This window comes from Phacochoerus africanus, chromosome 8, assembly GCF_016906955.1.
Source record: "Phacochoerus africanus isolate WHEZ1 chromosome 8, ROS_Pafr_v1, whole genome shotgun sequence".
Taxonomy (NCBI): Eukaryota; Metazoa; Chordata; class Mammalia; order Artiodactyla; family Suidae; genus Phacochoerus; species Phacochoerus africanus.
In genome coordinates this window covers 94,670,205-94,689,419 of record NC_062551.1, presented here as the reverse complement: position 1 = coordinate 94,689,419, position 19,215 = coordinate 94,670,205, and the positions used below count along the sequence as shown (strand labels likewise).

Below are 19,215 nucleotides of genomic sequence, written 5' to 3'. Positions count from 1 at the left end.
AATTACTTAATTTTGGTCAGAAGACTCATGATTGGTCCTTAGCTCTATCCTTTGCTAGCTGTGTGTTCTTAGGAAAGTCACTTCATCCTTCTAATTCTCACTTTCTTTAGGTGTTAAAATTGAAAGGATAAAAACACCTTTACCTCCTTCTGGGTGACTGTAAGGATCAAGTCAGATGAGAATGCACTTTGTAAGCTAAAAAGATTACTGAGATATAATTTACTCAAGGTAACAAACCCTTACTGGACACCCCTCACGTTCCTGATGCGGTACGTGGTAGAGACAGCAACACAAGCCCTGGCCCCCAGTGAGCACCGCCAGAGGACAGCAATATGTGAACACTACCACAGTGGTGTAGAATGAAGATGGAGTTGCAATAATTTAGTCCAAGGGAGGGAGGTCAGAGTCTCCGTGAGGGGCTATTGGACCTGGGCCCTGAAAAGTAAGTGGTGATGCCCAGGGCAGAGGAGGCCAGATGTGCATTTAAGGGAGAGAGAAATGAATGAGCAAGGAGGTGCGAAAGTACAGAGTGTGTAGGAAGCAGAGAGTTGTTTCATGTGGCTACAGCACAGGCGACACTGTGGACAGTGCCTGGTTGGAAACAGGTTGTGAAGGGCTCTGCATCCTGGCAAAGCTAGGTATCACCAAACTAGAGGCGACTGGTAAACGCTCAAGAAATTACAGGAAAATAGCACTTCTGTCTTCCTGTCTCTCCCCCTTCCTTCTTTGTCCTAACTAAAAAAATCAGATATAACATCAATCCTTCAAGTTGTAATCTTGCAGAAAGACAAATGCTGCAAGTGCTAGGACAGACACACACAAGGACTACCGGGAGGGCACAGAGGAAAGGGCAGGCAGTCAATTCCATGAGGGAGCCGCAGGAAAATATTTATTGAAGAGAAGTTGTTCAGGCAAAACAGAGCTGAGGAGGTAATCCACACAGAGGGAGCCCCATAGGCAAAGATATGGGGTCATAAAAGAGCATGACAAACAGCTGAGCAGGAGCTTAAGGTGTGTGGGGAACTAGACACTATAAGCCTGGAAGGGGAAGTAGACCAGAGCCAGAGCTGCAGAGGTTAAAAGCACGAGTGCTAGGCTTTAGGTTCCCTGAGTTCTAGTATTTCAGCTCTATCTCCTTCTAGTGGTGTGACCTTGAGCACGTTATCTAACCTCTCTAAACCTCATTGATAAACTGGGATTATTAATAGAATCTCTAGATAACATCACTGAAGAATTAAATGAGACGAACCATATAAAGAACTGAGTACAGAAAGTCTGATTTACTGTAAGCACTCAAAAGACCACTACAACTGGAGTTCCTATTGTGGCTCAGTGGTTAATGAATCCGACTAGGAACCATGAGGTTGCGGGTTCGATCCCTGGCCTTGCTCAGTGGGTTAAGTATCCGGCGATGCCATGAGCTGTGGTATGGTTGGATCCTGCACTGCTGTGGCTCCAGCGTAGGCCGGCAGCTAGATCCGACTGGACCTCTAGCCTGGGAGCCTCCATATGCCTCAGGAAGCGGCCCAAGAAATGGCAAAAAACAAACAAACAAACAAACAAAAACAAAAAAAACCCCACTACAATTATCATTACACTTGTTCTTACAGAAAACTTTATTAGGACACTATTATAGTGGCCAGGTCAAGAGAAGAAGAGGCCCTGATCAGAGCAAAGGTTATGGGGATGGAGAAAAGAAGTCAGATGCAAGCATCTCTCTGAGTTGGAAGTGACTGGCTAGAATTGGTGACAGGGCAGGACTAAATACAGGATGATGCCAGGTTCCTAACGAGGACAGCTGGGTACACAAGCACAAATATTTAGCAATCTGGGATGTGCTGAATATAGACTATGTCTAGTAACACGCAGATGATACATGGATACAGGTCCTTGGCTTAGGAAACAATGCAGGAAAAGGCTCCCTCGTTACTGCCTTATCTATAGTTTGTAGCTTGAAAATCACCCTTACCTGCACTTAAACCAACGGCCCTAAGGAGCCAAGTCTGATTTTTGTAACCATCTCCCCAACTGCAGTTTACTGAACCACAGAGACAGACACCTGACCCATGGAGGAGGAGAAAAACCCAGCCAACCAGACTGTGTTTGTGTCTTTAGAATCAAGAAGCTGCAGGAACTTAAACCACCATTTGATGGAGAGCTGCCAGGGCTCATACACAAGCAGTGGGAGAAATGAAGAGAAGCGAATGTAGGAGACTTATAGAAAGAAACAAAAATGAAGAAATACAAGGCCTCATAAAGAGAGACAGCAAGAGTAGCTGCCCTATAAAGTTTAGTTTTCATAAAGCTCGGTCACAGCCAGACACCAGATTCTGGAGGTCACCCTGTAGCCTCTTCTACTTGTGCTTCCTTGCATTCTATACAACCAAATGATCCCTGTGGCTCACACAGATGAGGCTGCCAAGGAATACAGAGCGAAACAAGAGAGTGGCCAAGGTTAGGATCTGAAGAACGTCAACCTGGAGGACTCATTCAGAGGAAGAAAAGCCAATGAAAGAGGCAAGAAAGGAGTTCCTTTCATGGCTCAGTGGTTAACGAACCCAACTAGGAGCCATGAGCATGCGGGTTTGATCCCTGGCCTCGCTCAGTGGGTTAAGGATCCGGTGTTGCTGTGGGCTGTGGTGTAGGTTGCAGATGTGGCTCAGATCCTGCGTTGCTGTGGCTGTGCCAGTGGCTACAGCTCCGATTAGACCCCTAGCCTAGGAACCTCCATATGCCATGGGTACAGACTTGGACAAAAAAAAAAAAAAAAAAGGCCACACAGAGAAATCAAATGGCAGGAAGATAAAACTCGGCTACTGGATACAGCAATTAAAGGGTCACCGGTGACATTTCCCAGAGCAGTAATTACCATAACTCACAACTGTAACTTAAAAACTTAGTTTTCAAATCTGCCTGCCACATTAGTCACACTGTTTATCCTTAGGTGAGTTTGTTGATGTTGCTGTTGTTGTTTTGGTCTTTTTAGGGCTGAACCCATGGCACGGAGGTCCCCAGGCTAGGGGTAGAGTTGGAGTTGTAACTGCTGACCTGAACCATGACGGAACTCCCTAGGTGAGTTTTAATATGCCTCTGCCTTGGGTTTTCCTCTATTTAAAAATAACAGTAAGATCTCCCTACAACCCTAGCCATTCTGGAAGTGCTCTGTATTTTAAACTATATGGGGGTTACACGTGTGTATACATATTAAAAAAAATCATTAAACTGCTCATTCAAGATTTATGATGTACTTTAAGGGAGAGAGGTCAAAATCCCCTCTGCCCCATCTTTTTTTTTTTTTTTTTTTGGTCTTTTTGCCATTTCTTGGGCCGCTCCTGCGGCACATGGAGGTTCCCAGGCTAGGGGTCGAATCGGAGCTGTAGCCACTGGCCTACGCCAGAGCCACAGCAACGCGGGATCCGAGCCTCGTCTGCAACCTACACCACAGCTCACAGCAACGCCGGATCCTTAACCCACTGAGCAAGGCTGGAGATCGACCCACAACCTCATGGTTCCTAGTCGGATTCGTTAACCACTGCGCCACAACGGGAACTCCCCCTCTGCCCCATCTTTTACACAGTAAACAGATTAAGAAATTTAAAAAGAAAGAGGCTTATAAAATAATATGTTAAGTTTGTTGCAAAGTGTCCTTGGAATCCCAGGAATCGCCCCAGATATCCTTAACCTCAAGCTCCTTAGGCAGTGGCAGAGGTTACTGTCCTCACCAAGAAACTGGTCAGTGAAAGTTTCCACACTATTAGGACTATGTTACATATTAACAACAAAAAGTGGTGTGTATTTCTATCAACAGGAGCATGTGGCCAGAAGTCTGAACTGTCTGAGAGAAGGGATGGACAGATCTGGACCAGGAGCAGCTGGAGGGGCCAGGGGGCATCCACGAAGGGGTCCTACCTTCATCAGGTGCTTGTTGACCCACTTGGTGAACGTCTTCTTCTGCACGCGGTCCCGTTCATCTGTGAGGAAACAAGGAGAAGGCACTAATTCAGCTCGACCCAGCAACAAGTTTGCCTGCCACTGCCTTGCCCACACCCAGCTTCTCCAGGGCAGTAGAGACAGCATCTTGTTGTTGGGACCTGTCTGAACTTTTTCTGTTCTGACCATGCTGTCACTTCACACCTTAGAAAGAATCATGTCATGGCCAAGTCCCCGCTGCATCACAATCCTCTGGGGGGCACAGTAATTCCTTGCTCCACCCCCTACCTCCCAAACCAAGCAAGCTCCAAAAAGCCATATGAAAACAAGCTCCATGTGAAAACCACCAGCAGAAGGGTGGTGTGGCCTTGACATTCAGGCCACCCACTGTGCAGTGGGTAAATCTCACCCTCCACACACCGGTCCCCTTGGTCAATGCTCTCCTCCCTCATCCAGCTTCCTCCCCAGCCAAAGCCACCCCCTTTGCCCCCCTGCACATGTCTCCCTCCCTTCCTTCTCCCAAGTCTGACAGAGCCCCAGACTCTCCCTCATTCTCAATTATTTTCACCACTTTAACAGAAACATTACTGTCAACACTCGACAGACGACTGCACCAGAGGCCTGACCTGCGGAGGACTCACTTTCCACCACCAGCACCTCCAGACCACTGAGCCATCAGTCGCCCTCCTTTTCTATTTATTCAAAGTCCATGCCCTCCCCTAAACCATCTTGTTCAAATCCTTCTTGCCTCCCACCCCCCTCCCCGTGGCAAACCCACCTTAACCTCCCCTGACAACTTGGTTTGCACTTACTGTCTCCATGGGTGTCCTCTGACATCACCCTCAAATCACTTCAACACCTACACTGACAAGGCCCCTGCGCCAGCTTCGTCCTGACCTTCATCTCCAATTCATGTCCAGCCACCACCACGCCACTCTCTGGGCCTCAATCCTTCTCCAAACATACCTTTAGCTGTCATCTTTATCCGTCTTTCATACCTCCTCATCATTCTCAACCTTCAGTCACGCCACTCTTATTTTACCCTATTTGTTAAGAACATCTAAGAATATCCCAGTCTCTGCTAGACAACATGGTTAAGCAATTTTATGGGTTTTTTTAGGATCCTGCATTACAGGCCAATCAATTACATGAACATTCCCTCCTGACTTAAGCATTAGGATGAGAGAACACTGCAGTGTCTGGATTTAAGACGTTAATGCTTTAGCATGGAAACTCATTAGGGAAGACGAAGAGGAACTTCATTACGCAGACCAGCAGATTCCAAACAGCTCAGACGCTGAAAGTTTAAGTTTTAGGTATGATTCTCTACACGTAAATCCTTCATTTAATTCCAGGACCAGCAAAGACTGTTCTACCTGAGCCAGAAGGTAGAATTTTAAGAAGGTACCCTTATGTGAGAAGAAAACAATCACAGGAAAGGTGATATTCTTTTAGATGCTTCTTATAAACTCAGCCCCACTAAAGGCTATGAACTGACAACAAAGAACCCAACAGCTCACAGGGAAATTCTTAGCCAGAACATATTGAGGCATCGATTAATCATATGAGGGTTGCTTAATTAGAAGGATTTAATACTTGTTTTCAACTTTATTAAGACGACTACTGGGGAGTTCCTGTTGTGGCTCAGTACGTTAAGAACCTGACATAGTGTCTGTAAGGACGTGGGTTCAATCCCTGGCCTCACTCAGTGGGCTAAGGATCCAGCGTTGCCACATGTTGTGGTGTAGGTCACAGATGTGGCTTAGATCCGGTGTTTCCATGGCTGTGGTCTAGGCCAGCACCTGGAGTTTCAATTCAACCCCTAGCCTGGGAACTTCCACATGCTGCAGGTGCAGCCAAAAAAAAACAGAAAACAAACATATGAAAAACAAAAAACACAACTACTGGTCACCAAGTTACCAATGCCTACCCTCCTTATCTTCAGTCTGACTAGCAGAGATGTCCCTTCCTGTAACCTAGGCAAGTTCTTCCACCACAAATATGGATCCCATTTCTTCCCTTCTCCTTGAGAAGCTTCACCCAACAATCACCCCCAGCTTGCATATCTTTACTCCCTCTCTTTTCCACTTAGCTTCCTGAACAAGTGTGATGCTGGTGCTCCCTGCTCCACTTCCTCACCTCCGGTTCCACCATGAGACCTGGCTTCCAGCCCTACAAACTCACTGCAACTGCTCTCCCCACAATCACCTAACTGCCGACCCAGAAGACACTGCTGAAGCACTCCTTTATCTTTTAAACCCACTCTCCTTCTTGAATCTGCGACTCCATTCTACCCTGGTTTTCCTCCTTTCCCTTTGATTGTTCCTTCCCTTCTGCTCACCATGTAAATGTCACTCACTCATCCTTAGCCCTCCTGCCTTTCATTTGTATTTTATGATATCCATGGCTCTAAACTGGGGTTTCATAAGCCACCTAAAGTTCCATGCAAAATTTTTTTGGGGTTATAAACATCATGGGATGAAAAAAAAACTATAGATTTTCCAAAAAAAAGTTATTAATAGCTGATCTCTATGTTCTCCCAGAATCATTTAATCTACTTCCATGGTTTCAACTGTAACCTCTACATGACAATTCCCAAATCCTTATCTTCAGCTCAGGCTTTTATCCTAAATATCACTCTCACATGTCCAATTGACTTCTAAAAATCTCATGCTCATTTCAAACTCAACTTGTCTAAAAACAAACTCTTGTCTCCTTCCCTGCTTATAATATTTTTCCCAGCTACAGTCCACCCGTTATGATCTGAATGTTAGTGTCCCCCTAAAATTCATATGTTGAAAGTCTACCACCCAGTGTGACAGAATTAGGAGGTGAGACTTTGGGAGGAGACTAAGTCATGAGGGTGGAGCTCTCATAAGTGGAATTAGTGTCCCCACAAAGGGACCCCAGAGAGCTCTCTAGCTCTTATGCCACCATGTGAGGGTACAGTGAGAAGACAGCTAGCTGTCTATGAACCAGGAAGAGGGTCCTCATAAGACACCAAATCTGTAGGGCCTTGACTGTGGACTTCCCCACCTCCAGAACTGAGAAATCAATGTCCATTGTTTAAGCCCCTCAGTCTACGGTTTTGTTACAGAAACCCAAACTGACCAAGAGCATCCTCCTCAAGGCTGCCAGCAATCTTTCTGACAAGAATGATCTTGTTGGAATTCCCCTTGTGGCACAGCGGAAACAAATCTGACTAGCATCCATAAGGATACAGGTTCGATCCCTGGCCTTGCTCAGTGGGTTAAGGATCCGGCGTTGCTGTGAGCTGTGGTGTGGGTCGCAGATGCGCCTTGGATCCTGCATTGCTGTGGCTGTGGTGTAGGCTGGCAGCTATACCTCCAAGTGGACCCCTAGCCTGGGAACCTCCATGTGCCACTGGTGCAGCCCTAAAAAGACCAAAAAAAAAAAAAAAAGAATGATCTTGTTACTGTCCACATTAAAACCCTTCAGTGACTCCTTATTTTCCTAATAAGTGTTAACAGTTAATAGTTACCAAGCATCTATTTATATGCCAAGTACTTTACATATTTGGTTCCAATGCTAAACAACCTGAGAGACATTATTTTACTGGAAAGATAAAGCCCAGAGAAGCTAAGTAACTTGCCCAAGATCACAAGGTAAGCTGAAGTCAACTGGGTTTCCAAAGCTTGATGCCTCCACTCAGGATAACATTTAAACTTTTTAGCTTGGTATCTAAGACCCCTTATGATGTGGCCACTCTTCTAACTTCAGACTTGCTGAATGTACAGTTTTGCCCCAGTGAGGCATGTGTCCTCACACTTCCATACTTTGCATTTGCTGTTCTGTGTGGAATGTAGCTCCTCCCTTCCCTGACTGCTCATTCTTCAGCATTCAACTCCACTCTCACCTCCTCCATCCCTCACACACACTGGTTGAGGTGATCTCCCTCTTGCACTTATTACAAGGTATCATAGTTTGCTGGTCTGTCTGTCCTACTCTTCTGGGAGCAACTTAAGACTAGGCCTAGCGTTGGAATGAAAGCCTGTATTTGAGGCACAAGTTCGGTATTCTGACCCAACATAGCTGACAACACAGTCCCAGTGCATCATGAATCATTAAAAAGGCAAATGAGCGAAGAGACTCTGCTTATTTCCCTGAGGCCCACAGAAAAGTGACAAGTAATTCAAGAAGCACCAACCATCTAGAAGTCTTAAAATGAGAGACCTGAGCTGACAGAAAAGGGAACTAAATATGTGGAGAGTGGGAATAGGTCTGGTTCCCTGACCGCATGAAATTTACAATCCAGTGGCAGAGACCAGTATGTAAGCAACTAACAGTAACACCAAGCAAATAACAAACCAGATACAAGCTATACAAAATCATGCTGATAAACAAAGTTAGTTAATTCTGACAGAGGAATAGAAGAGTTCACAAAAGGTGTGGTATTTGAACTAAACCTTCAATGAAAAGTATGATTTTGACAGCCCCAAAAGAGGTTAAGGAATTCCAAAGTGAAGAACAAGCATGTGCAGTGCTGTGGACACAGGATGTGTTGAGGCAATGGTGTGACTACACACAGTGTACAGTTAGCAATGCAATGAGAAAGGAAGGCAGGCAAGGTCGCCTGAGATGGCATCACTCCAGAGAGCCGGCATGAGGAGCATGTACTTTAATTCAGTAGACAAAAGGATACCACTGAAATTTTCTGAACCAGGAGTTCCTGTTGTGGCTCAGCAGAAAAGAGCATCCATGAGGATGCAGGTTTGATCCCTGGCCTTGCTCGGTAGGTTAAGGATCTGGCGTTGCTGAGGCTGTGGTATAGGCCAGCAGCTACAGCTCCGATTCGACCCCTAGCCTAGAAACCTCCATATGCCCTGGGTGCAGCCCTTAAAAAAAAAAAAAAAAAAAAAAAAAGGAAGAAAGAAAAAGAAAGAAGAAATTTTCTGAACCAGAGGGCATTCCGAAAAGATTAATTGGCCCTGGACTGAAGGCCAGAGTGCAGGAGACACACTAAGGTAGAAGACACTAAGATAGAGGCCTACTGTGACAGACCAAGAAATCTAAGAGCAGCAATTGGGCAGAGGCAGCTGGAATATAAAAGGGCAGGCAGATCCCCACGACAACATAGAGGAAGAAACAATAGCTCTTAACTACTGACTAGATGTTAAGGAAAGAAAGTGTTCTAGATAATTTTAAAGTTTCCAGTCACAGTAACTGGGAGGAGTGGTACCTGAGCTAAGGAACACCAGAGGCACAGACTGGGTGAAGGTGGGCTGGGTAAAGGGGGAAGAAAATGAGCTCTTAGCAGGACTTTCTTGCAGACAGTTGGAACCCTAGGTCTAGAGTTCAGAAGAGCAGTCAGAATTAAGGATAGATTTGATGCTAACAGTTGATAACTAAGGCTGTGGGAGGTAGAAGAGCCCACCTATTTCAACAAATCTTCCTAAATCACCACTTTGCTCATATCACCCTTCTATTCAAAATCATCTAGTGTCTATCAGAAGACCAGAGGCTCAAACCCAAGGCCTTTGTCTGCACTGTCCTCTACAACCCTCTGAAATTCAAGTCTAGTTTGGGGGGGGGGGTTGTTTTTTTTTTTTTTTTTTTTGTCTTTCTCTCTTTTTAGGGCCACACTCAAGGCATATGGAGGTTCCCAGGCTAGGGGTCCAATCGGAGCTGTAGCCACCAGCCACAGCCACAGCAACTTGGGATCCGAGCCACATCTGTGACCTACACCACAGCTCACGGCAACACTGGATCCTTAATCCACTGAGAGAGGCCAGGGATTGAACCTGTGTCCTCATGGATGCCAGTCAGGTTCCTTAACAGCTGAGCCAGGAACTCCTCAAGTCTGGTTTTTATTCACTATGTGTTAGGTGGCTGGAAGAGATAAAGATAAGACAATGCCTCTGACCTGAAGGAATTTACAGTCTATCTACTCTTCCAATTTTATCTTTAGACTCACTCTCCCCTGCATGACTCAACTGCAACCATTCTGATCTCACTGTTTCCAAACATACCTCACAAATTCTTGCCTTTGTTCATCCATTTACCCTCCTGGAATATCTAATTTAAAGCCTCCATTCAAGGTCCAGCTGGAGTCTCATTTCTCCCTTTACATCTTTCTGGTTATGCCACCCCTAGATGCCTACAGATGCCCGCGTTTATTTAATTTACTTGGCGCCCTGAGCATATAAAACCTACTATTAGGTATCTCTATATGTAAATCACATTTCTCTATCTGCACTTTAGCTCTTTGTAGTCAAGAACCATCTTTTAAATCTCATTAACTATCCAACATTTAGGACAACAGTAAGCACTCATTCATTTAATAAAGTATATTACAAGAGAGAAACCACTATGTGCCAACTTTGTATCTATAAGAATACTTTATGATGGCATTTTCAAAGTCAGACTAAGAAATATTCTCAAGTGACAATTAAAAGACTGCTTTTCAGTGGGGAGCCGAGATCTCCATTCGGATGTCTCTTCTAGAGTTAACAACTTTTCTAAATTCTTCTTGCCACACACAGACCCAAGAGACTTCACACCCCTTAATGTGAGCTCAAAGAAAATGCCATGGGGAGTTCCCTTCGTGGCTCAGTGGTTAACGAAACTGACTAGGATCCATGAGGATGCGGGTTCAATTCCCGACCTAGCTCAGTGGGTTAAGGATCTGGCACTGCTGTGAGCTGTGGTGTAGGTCGCAGATGCAGCTAGGATCCCAAGTTGCTATGGCTGTGGTGTAGGCTGACGGCTGTGGCTCCCATTGGACCCCTAGCCTGGGAACCTCCATGGGTGTGGCCCTTAAAGGAGAAAAAGACAAAAAAAATAATAATAATTCATCTGAAGTCACATGGTTAATAAGTAGTAGAATTGAGATTCAAATCCAAGTCTGTCGTGAACTTTAACCACCACATTCTAGTGTCCCCATGAAATTACTAGAAGGCAACACAATATAGTCCTATATAATGCAGGGAAGAGGTAAACTAGAACTATAATAGGGACTCACAAGAAGCATCTGTCGCCAAAGGTTGCTGAAGGCTTAGAATGTCTCAATGAGGACTAAGACTTGAGGATTTAGGGAAGTAATAAGAGATTTAGGGAACTCGAGAGATTTCAGCACAAAATTAAAATTTTATGTTATTTCTTATGAAAACCTGAACTCTGTTACTGATAATTCTTTGTATTACTGGGAATCAAAGAATACACGACAGAAGTTAGGAAAAGAAATAAGCCAGGAGTAAACCTGGTGGCAAAAGAAAAGAGCCACAGAGATGGAGGGAGAGGCTTATGAGAAGGGAAGAGGGAGAAAAATACAATAGCTTCTATAGTGTTTAATGGAGTATTACATCCAGAAGAAATTATATACCCCACAGATATAATGAGATACAGAAGTTAACTATCCTCAAAACATCACCTTAGGAGTTCTTGTCATGGCTCAGTGGTTAACGAATCCGACTAGGAACCATGAGGTTTTGGGTTCGATCCCTGGTCTCACTCAGTGGGTTAAGGATCCAGTGTTGCCATGAGCTGTGGTGTAGGTGGCAGACGCAGCTCGGATCCCGTGTTGCTGTGGCTCGATTAGACCCCTAGCCTGGGAACCTCCATGTGCCATGGGTGCAGCCCCAGAAAAGACAAAAAAAAATAAAATCATCTTAAAGATGAAAGAAATTGAATCCCAGATTTAAGAATTTAGTTAAGGTTACACAGGGGCAGAATGAGGTCTATAACTTGGATTTCCTGGCCTCTGCTTTGTGGTTCTTTCATTATAAGACACTCATCTCCCCTTTTAGAGCTTGAGTTTCACCTATTAAATGAAGAGTCTGGACTAGATCAATGGTTCCCAAACATCAGTCTGTGAACCAACCATGTCAAAATCAGAAGGGGAGCCAGGGTTGGGCTAAGTGCTTTAATAGCATAATGACTGTATGAGTTAGGGTCTTTTTTAATCTCCTTTTAACAAATGAGGAAACTGAGGCATAGAAAGTCAAGCTATTTTCTAGTTCTTGCAGCTGCTAAGTGACAGAGCAGGAGCCCCACACAGACAGTTGATACCAAAGTCCATTTTCTTTACTATTAGGCCACATGGTAATTCCAAGGAATTAAATGGAATACAAGGAGCTAAAAAACGCTTTTGCCTGAAACTTTCAATAAAGATTCTAGACTTCCTTATACTTTTCTGTTGATTATAGAAAAGGGGCTCTTTTATCTCTAAGCATTTTTAGATGCAGAAGCATTTTTCTCTAGATCTCAGGGAGGAAATCTCAATGATACCAGAAAGATAAAAAGCTAGACTACATGGCAATAACTGACTAACCATACCACTCCTTCTCCCCCAAACATTACTATGGTACCAGCTTAGCTTGTCAGGAAGCACTCAACTATGTGGCAGTCCTGGCCCAGCAGTCAGGAGACAGGATCCAAACCCTGGCTCTGCTACTCCCCTTCTGAGATTTCTTTGGTGAGACACTTGAGACTCTTGATCAAACCAGGAATCTCAATTTCAGTGAAAATCTGCCTCTTTGGGAACTGAGACTACAAATCCAAAAGATATCAGTAGTATTATCAACACTGTAGTCCCTAAACTTTCACAAATGATTTCACAAATGAGTGCCTTGTTCCAAAATAAATTAGAAAGCCTAACATAAAGTCGTTAGCTTTTTATTTTGCTAAATAAAGACATCTTAAAAACAAACTACCACCTGACAACAATTCTTTCATAAAATAATGGATATTTTAACATCAAAAAAGTAGGAAAAGCAATTTTAGAATAAAGGACAGTTCTTTAAATAAGTTTGGCTTTATGAAAGGCATGCTACATTTTCCTTATCTTCTTCATTTTACCAAGGATTGATGACCTGATGCTTCATTCTAGCATCAGTCTGTGCACCCTACAGTTTGGAAGCCAAGGAAATCTAAGGCCAAAAAGGCTAGGCCACTTGCTCAAGGTCACAGAACATTATTTAAATGAACTCCTCTCCTTTATCAAGAGAGAGCTAAGCTGATTAAGACTTTTCCCAGCCTCCACCTCTCTTTAAGGTCCCCATCCCCAGACCACCTTCAAGCGTTTTTCCCTCCTCGAGGCTGGCAAAAGATAGTATATGTAAGAGAATTAGCAATCAGCCCCAAAGAGGAAACTTGGGCCAAGACTCCACCCTGCCCCCCTCCCACAATCCTGTCTGCTCAGACAGAGGTGGACTCCAGAACCAACTGACTTCTCCTAAAAATATGCCCCGGACTTTCAGAACTATGTGACATAATTTAAAAGTGGTTTCCTGATACAGACAGACTCTTGAGCATGAATTCAGTCTCTATAAAAAGTTCCACACCCAAAGCTTAGGCTCTTAACTGCCAGTCATTACAAGCTTAAGAAGTTCCCCAGGAAGTCGGGCACTCGGTCTCTCCCATTGCACAGTTTAACAAGCCCAAAGGCTGTAACGCCTCCAAGGCTTCAGAGCCCATGTGCTCCTATGAGTCAGTGAGAGCAAGGGCTATTTGGGATCCTCAGGCCCAGGCAAGGAAAAAAAACTTCACATACTAACCCATACAGCACATGCGGCAAATCAGGTGGGTGTTGAACTCGTGCTCATCTTGGTAGCAGGGCCACATGTCACCCAGCGTCTGCTGACCCCGCCTAAAAGGAAGGTGTCCCAAAGAACTTCCAGCTAGGAGCTTTGTGCACCCCTGTAGCGCCTCACAAAAAGGCTGCGAGGTGAACAGGGCCGTGCGATGAACACAGAGGCAGCAGAAGTAGAGAAGTGGCTCCACCCACCACTTCCTACTGACCTCCTCCCTCCCCTTGAGGTCAGAGAGGAAGCTCCTCCCAGGGGCACTTCCAAACTGGGTCCAGGTCTTCATGCAAAAAGCATCCTATTCAAAAGTGGCACCAACTCAGTATTTTCAGACCAACAGCAGCATGAGAGGCGGGCGCTTTGGATACGAAAGTCTAGCTGAGTTATTAAATGTGTAAGCCTGGGCAGGTAGAAGCCGGTCTCTGGGTTACCCTTCACTTGCGGAGCAGAGGCTTGTGACTGGTGAATCTGAGACAGTTGCAGGAGAGCTGGTGAGGTAAAATGGCTCACTGCCAAGTCAGGAACAGTGCATCCATTGCCCAATGACCTATTCCTCAGGCTTGCCCCTCCTCAGACTGAAGTCTTTGTCAAGTATTGACTGAGAAGTCCCCACAAACAGAGCAAGGCCATACACTGTCTGCTGCCAATGGATTCCCAGATTCCAAAGGAAGCTTCATGTCCCAAAACTTACAGCTGCCCAAAAAATCACAGTCTCTCCCCAGTGGTTCCACCTACAGCACAGCCCCAGCCAGCCACTAGGTGGATAAAGCACAGCAGATTTCATCAGCTTCAAAAATACTGTTTGCTTGTGGCTCCATCCTTTCTCCTCATCCAGCCAGGAATGTCATCCCAAAGTCCCTTACCTCTTCCCAGACCCTCCCATTTTGTCTCTGCGGTCAATGTACTTAACTCAGCTTGCCAGAAATCCCTTTATCCTTCAGTGGAAGTCTGCTTGCTTGTTTGTCCAACTTGTTTTCTGAGTCTTGCCTAATTGTACCAGACACTGGAATGTTGAAGGAACACAATGAAAGGCTTTTTCATTCAGATGGCCCAGCCCATCAGTGCTTCTTCTCAATTCTGACACAACCAACCAGGGGACAGAAAAAGCCAAGCCTCTGTCGATGTCAGGACAGACGCTCCGATCCGTCCCCACACCACTCAGAAAGGCCCCACTGCAGATAAGGGCCTAATCACTGGCCCTCTGCTCTAGCTCCCTAAATAGAACAACTTCTTCAGGCTAATGCTACTTCCAATCCTGTTCCTGAAGACAGGGAGGGAGGGGTAGCACCCAGGAAAGCAAGTTTCCAGAGAACAGCCCAAAAGACTGCATGTGGGGAAAAAAAAAAAAAAAAAAAAAGATAAACACAAGTTTACCTAGCAGGCCACTCAGTTTAAACAAGCCCTGTGACCTGCCTCAGTTCCCTGACAGCTTCCTTACCCCCTACTGGGCATCACTTCCACCTACAAACTGGTAATAATCCTGTTACCACTTACTAATAACGCAACAGCTGACTTGATCCCTCCTGGACTAAGCTCCCAGTCACTCCGATAACCTGTGACAGCTCTACTCAGTTGATTCCTCTTATGAGGGTCAGGGTCCTCCTAGAATTTATCTGGTCCAAGGAAAAGAAATGTATAAGAAATAAGGAAGAGAGAAGAAAAGGGAATAAAGATCTTCTGATTCATATTTAGTAAACTTTTCCTTTATCAGATTTAAACCTCTTGGGTGGTGGGACTATCTTTTGTCTTCCTATCACAGTCTCTGACACATTTAGAAGGCACACAAATAACCCAAGCTAAAATTACTAAGCAATAACTACATTGAAATTAGTTCACTAGCAATGTGCTAAACACTTTAAATATCATTTTAATCCCAACAATTCTCTAAGAATTGTACTATCATTTCCATTTTAGAGATGAACTTACTTTTAAAAGGTTAAATAACTTGACCAAGATGATATATCCATCTGTCCTGCTCCTAAGCTAGGCCTCCTGCTATACCCTGCCATCTTAGGGCCCTAACCCAGAATAGCTAAACTGGGGTGAGGAAGCTGTATACGGAAGGAGGTAGAATGTTCTTAGGAAGTTATTAAGTATAAACACTTAACTATGGCCAACTGAAGATGTAGGGCGTATCCCAAATGCATATATAAGGCAACCTCTAGAAATACTAAATGATTTAGCAGTCTCCAAAAACCCAAATAATCACTGGGTAAGGTCTGAGGAAGGTGAACCAAAGCCTGCCTTTTTCTTAAACCCCTGACATCCAAGCAGAACTTATTTCCCCTGAAGGTAGTGCAGACTGAAGAAAGCTGGAGGGCGTTTTGGGAACAATGCCAGCCTAGCCACCAGGGGAGAGGCCTTCACTTTAGGATCCTAGGAGGTCCTGAGCCTTGAAAGGGATGCTGCTACTAACAGAAAAGAGAGGACCCTGATGAAGACAGTTGGCTCTTAATCACCCAGAAGAAACCAGCTTGCACGGTGATCATCCAGGCTATTCCCTTCCTTTTTGTCCAGTGTTTAGACATTTCATAGTTCACCAGATGTCCAGAGATTTGAGAGGCAGGAGAAGGTGAATCTGGCAGATCATTAAAATGTTGAATGGAGGGAAGAGATTCAAGCCAATATTTCCACATATGGCTAGAAGTTATTTGAGAATTTACAGGTACTGGCTTTCTGACAATAGCACAAAAAACTGAAGCTATACAATAATTTATTTCCTAAAACATGAAAGTAAACACTATTGAGGATAGTAAAGCAGATGTAGTCTTTCCTAATGTGTTAGACAATGATTCATAATATGTCACTAAATTTTTATACACTTCCACATTGGCTCCTATTCCTTTTGTTTTGTTTTGTTTTGTTTTTTTAGTGCTACACCCATAGCATAATGGAGGTTCCCAGGCTAGGGGTCGAAATGGAGTTATAGCTGCTGGCTTACACCACAGCCACAGCAATGCCAGGTCCAGCCGCATCTGCGACCTACACCACAGCTCACAGCAACGCTGGATCCTTAACCCACTGAGCAAGGCCAGGGATTGAACCTGAAACCACATGGTTACTAGTTGGATTTGTTTCCACTGAGCCACTAGGGGAACTCCTCCTATCACATTTTTAATGATGCAACTATAAAGACAAACATTTATATTTTGTCCCAGGAGCCCATAGGAAAGTGCTGTCTTCAATGACATCTTTTGTTAAGGGGTAAAAAAAGTGTAATAATGATAGCAAACAATTATATAGTCTTTTCATGTACAGAATATATTCTAAGAACTCAAAACAACCATGCATTTTACAGATGAGAAAACAGAAGCTCAGAAAGATTAATGTCACTCTGTTACCAGGGAAAGAGCTAAGATGAAAACACATGCAGTCTGACCCCAGACTCTCAAAAAGCTCTCAACCATAATGCCACATCCAAGTATGGGCCAGATGGTCACACTGACAGAAAATTAGAGACCTTAGTCTTTTTTCCCTTCTCATCCCAATTAGAAATTTGAAGTCCAGAGGAATTAGGTGATCTGTCCAATATTATATAGTAATAAGCAGAAAAGCCAGGACTTAGAACCCAGATCTTCTGACTCCAAGTTTAGGAGTCTTCCTACACGATGCACAATTTAAGAAAAAACAAAAACAAAAACAAAAACCTGGAGTTCCTGTCGTGGCTCAGTGGTTAACGAATCTGACTAGAAACCATGAGGTTGCGGGTTCAATCCCTGGCCTTGCTCAGTGGGTTAAGGATTCAGCGTTGCCGTGAGCTGTGGTGTAGGTCGCAGACGCGGCTCAGATCCTGCGTTGCTGTGGCTCTGGTGTAGGCCAGTGGCTACAGATCCGATTCGACCCCTAGCCTGGGAATCTGCATATGCCGCAGGAGTGGCCCTAGAAAAGGCAAAAACAACAACAACAACAAAAACCCTAAATAAAGAAAAGGAGAAAGACTACATCTTTTTTTTTTATCTCTTTTTTAGGGCCACACCCATAGCATATGGAAGTTCCCAGGTTAGGGGTCAAATTGGAGCTGAAGCTGCCTGCCTACACCACAGCCACAGCAATGCCAAATCGGAGCCACATCCGCAATCTACACCATAGCTTACAATAATGCTGAATCCTTTAAGCCACTGAGCAAGGCCAGGGATTGAACCCATACCCTCAAGGAGGCTACCCTGGGTTTTTCTTTTTTTTTTTTTTTTAATTTTAATTTTTATTTTTTAATGGTTATTTCCCCAATACAATTTTTTTTCTACTGTACAGCATGGTGACCCAGTTACACATACATGTATACATTCTATTTTCGCACATTATCATGCTCCGTCATAAGTGACTAGACATAGTTCCCAGTGCTACACAGCAGGATCTCATTGCTAATCCATTCCAAAGGCAACAGTTTGTATCTATTAACCCCAAGCTCCCCAACCACCCCCCCCCCTCCCCCTTGGCAACCACAAGTCTATTCTGCAAGTTCATGATTTTCTTTTCTGTGGAAAGGTTTGTTTGTGCTTTATGTTAGATTCCAGATATAAGTGATATCATATGGTATTTGTCTTTCCCTTTCTGACTCACTTCACTCAGCATGAGAGTCTCTAGTTCCATCCATGCTGCTGCAAATGGCATTATTTCGTTCTTTTTTATGGCTGAGTAGTATTCCATTGTGTATATATACCACATCTTCCTAATCCAGTCGTCTCTTGATGGACATCTGGGTTGTTTCCAATGTCTTGGCTGTTGTGAATAGAGCTGCAATGAACATGCGGGTGCATGTGTCTTTTTTAAGGAAAGTTTTGTCCAGATATATGCCCAAGAGTGGGATTGCTGGGTCATATGGTAGTTGTATGTATAGATTTCTAAGGTATCTCCATACTGATCTCCATAGTGGTTGTACCAGCTTACATTCTCACCAACAGTGCAGGAGGGTTCCCTTTTCTCCACATCCCCTCCAGGATTTGTTATTTATGGACTTATTAATGATAGCCATTCTGACTGGTGTGAGGTGGTATCTTGTGGTAGTTTTGATTTGCATTTCTCTAATAATCAGGGATGTTGAGCATTTTTTCATGTGCTTGTTGGCCATCTGCACATCTTCCTTGGAAAAATGTCTATTCAGGTCTTTTGCCGATTTTTCAGTTGTAGCCCAGGTTCTTAAATTGCTGAGCCACAAGAGGAACTCCTGAGAAAGACTACATCTTGATTAAAATGCCTAATGCTTTAGTTATTTGAGCAAAAATATATTAGTCATGTGATCATTTGTTTAAATATTTGAGTGTCTATTACATGCTTTGCAAAATTTTATGTACTACAAATGGAGAATGCACAGCTAAGTCATTAATGGAGAAATCAAAATTCAAAACAATCTCAAAACCCTACATCAAATCTCACAGGACAAAATTTAACTAGGATAACTAGGTTAACTTTAAGTGATATGCTGAAGTTTAAGAAAACCAAAGGAACACCAGTCTCTTGGAAAGGAGAAAACCACAGTTCACGTGTGGGGTTTGACCATTTTATAACTTATCTTAGGTTTAATGAGACTCAATAGTGTGATGGATATGCTTTAAAAAAAGGGGCGGAGGACATGGTACATTCCTAGGTTGTACTTCATGTGGTCCAGATGCAGGGATTATAGTTAGTCTTCCTGGTGGAATGCTGAAAGTGGAGAGACCCTTAAGAGATTGAACTGTCCAACCCTTTCATTTTATAGATAAAGAAAACAAGACCTGAAGGGAAAAAAATCTATCTGTTCACA

At 44.0% G+C, this 19,215-nt stretch overlaps 1 protein-coding gene across 18 annotated transcripts in view; it reads right to left on the bottom strand.

The window, feature by feature from the left end:
• MACF1 (microtubule actin crosslinking factor 1) overlaps window positions 1–19,215 on the bottom strand; it is a 334,551-nt gene that overhangs the window by 221,669 nt on the left and 93,667 nt on the right. For 17 of the 18 annotated variants that reach the window (XM_047793433.1, XM_047793438.1, XM_047793436.1 and 14 more), the window contains exons 1-2: window positions 13,446–13,776; window positions 3,910–3,971 (exon numbers count right to left, since the gene is read on the bottom strand). In XM_047793433.1, coding sequence (XP_047649389.1) covers window positions 3,910–3,971; window positions 13,446–13,761 — 378 coding nt within the window. In that variant the 5' untranslated portion in view covers window positions 13,762–13,776. Of the gene's footprint in view, window positions 1–3,909; window positions 3,972–13,445; window positions 13,777–19,215 lie in introns of those variants that run through there. The other variant, XM_047793443.1, reaches the window with a different exon arrangement.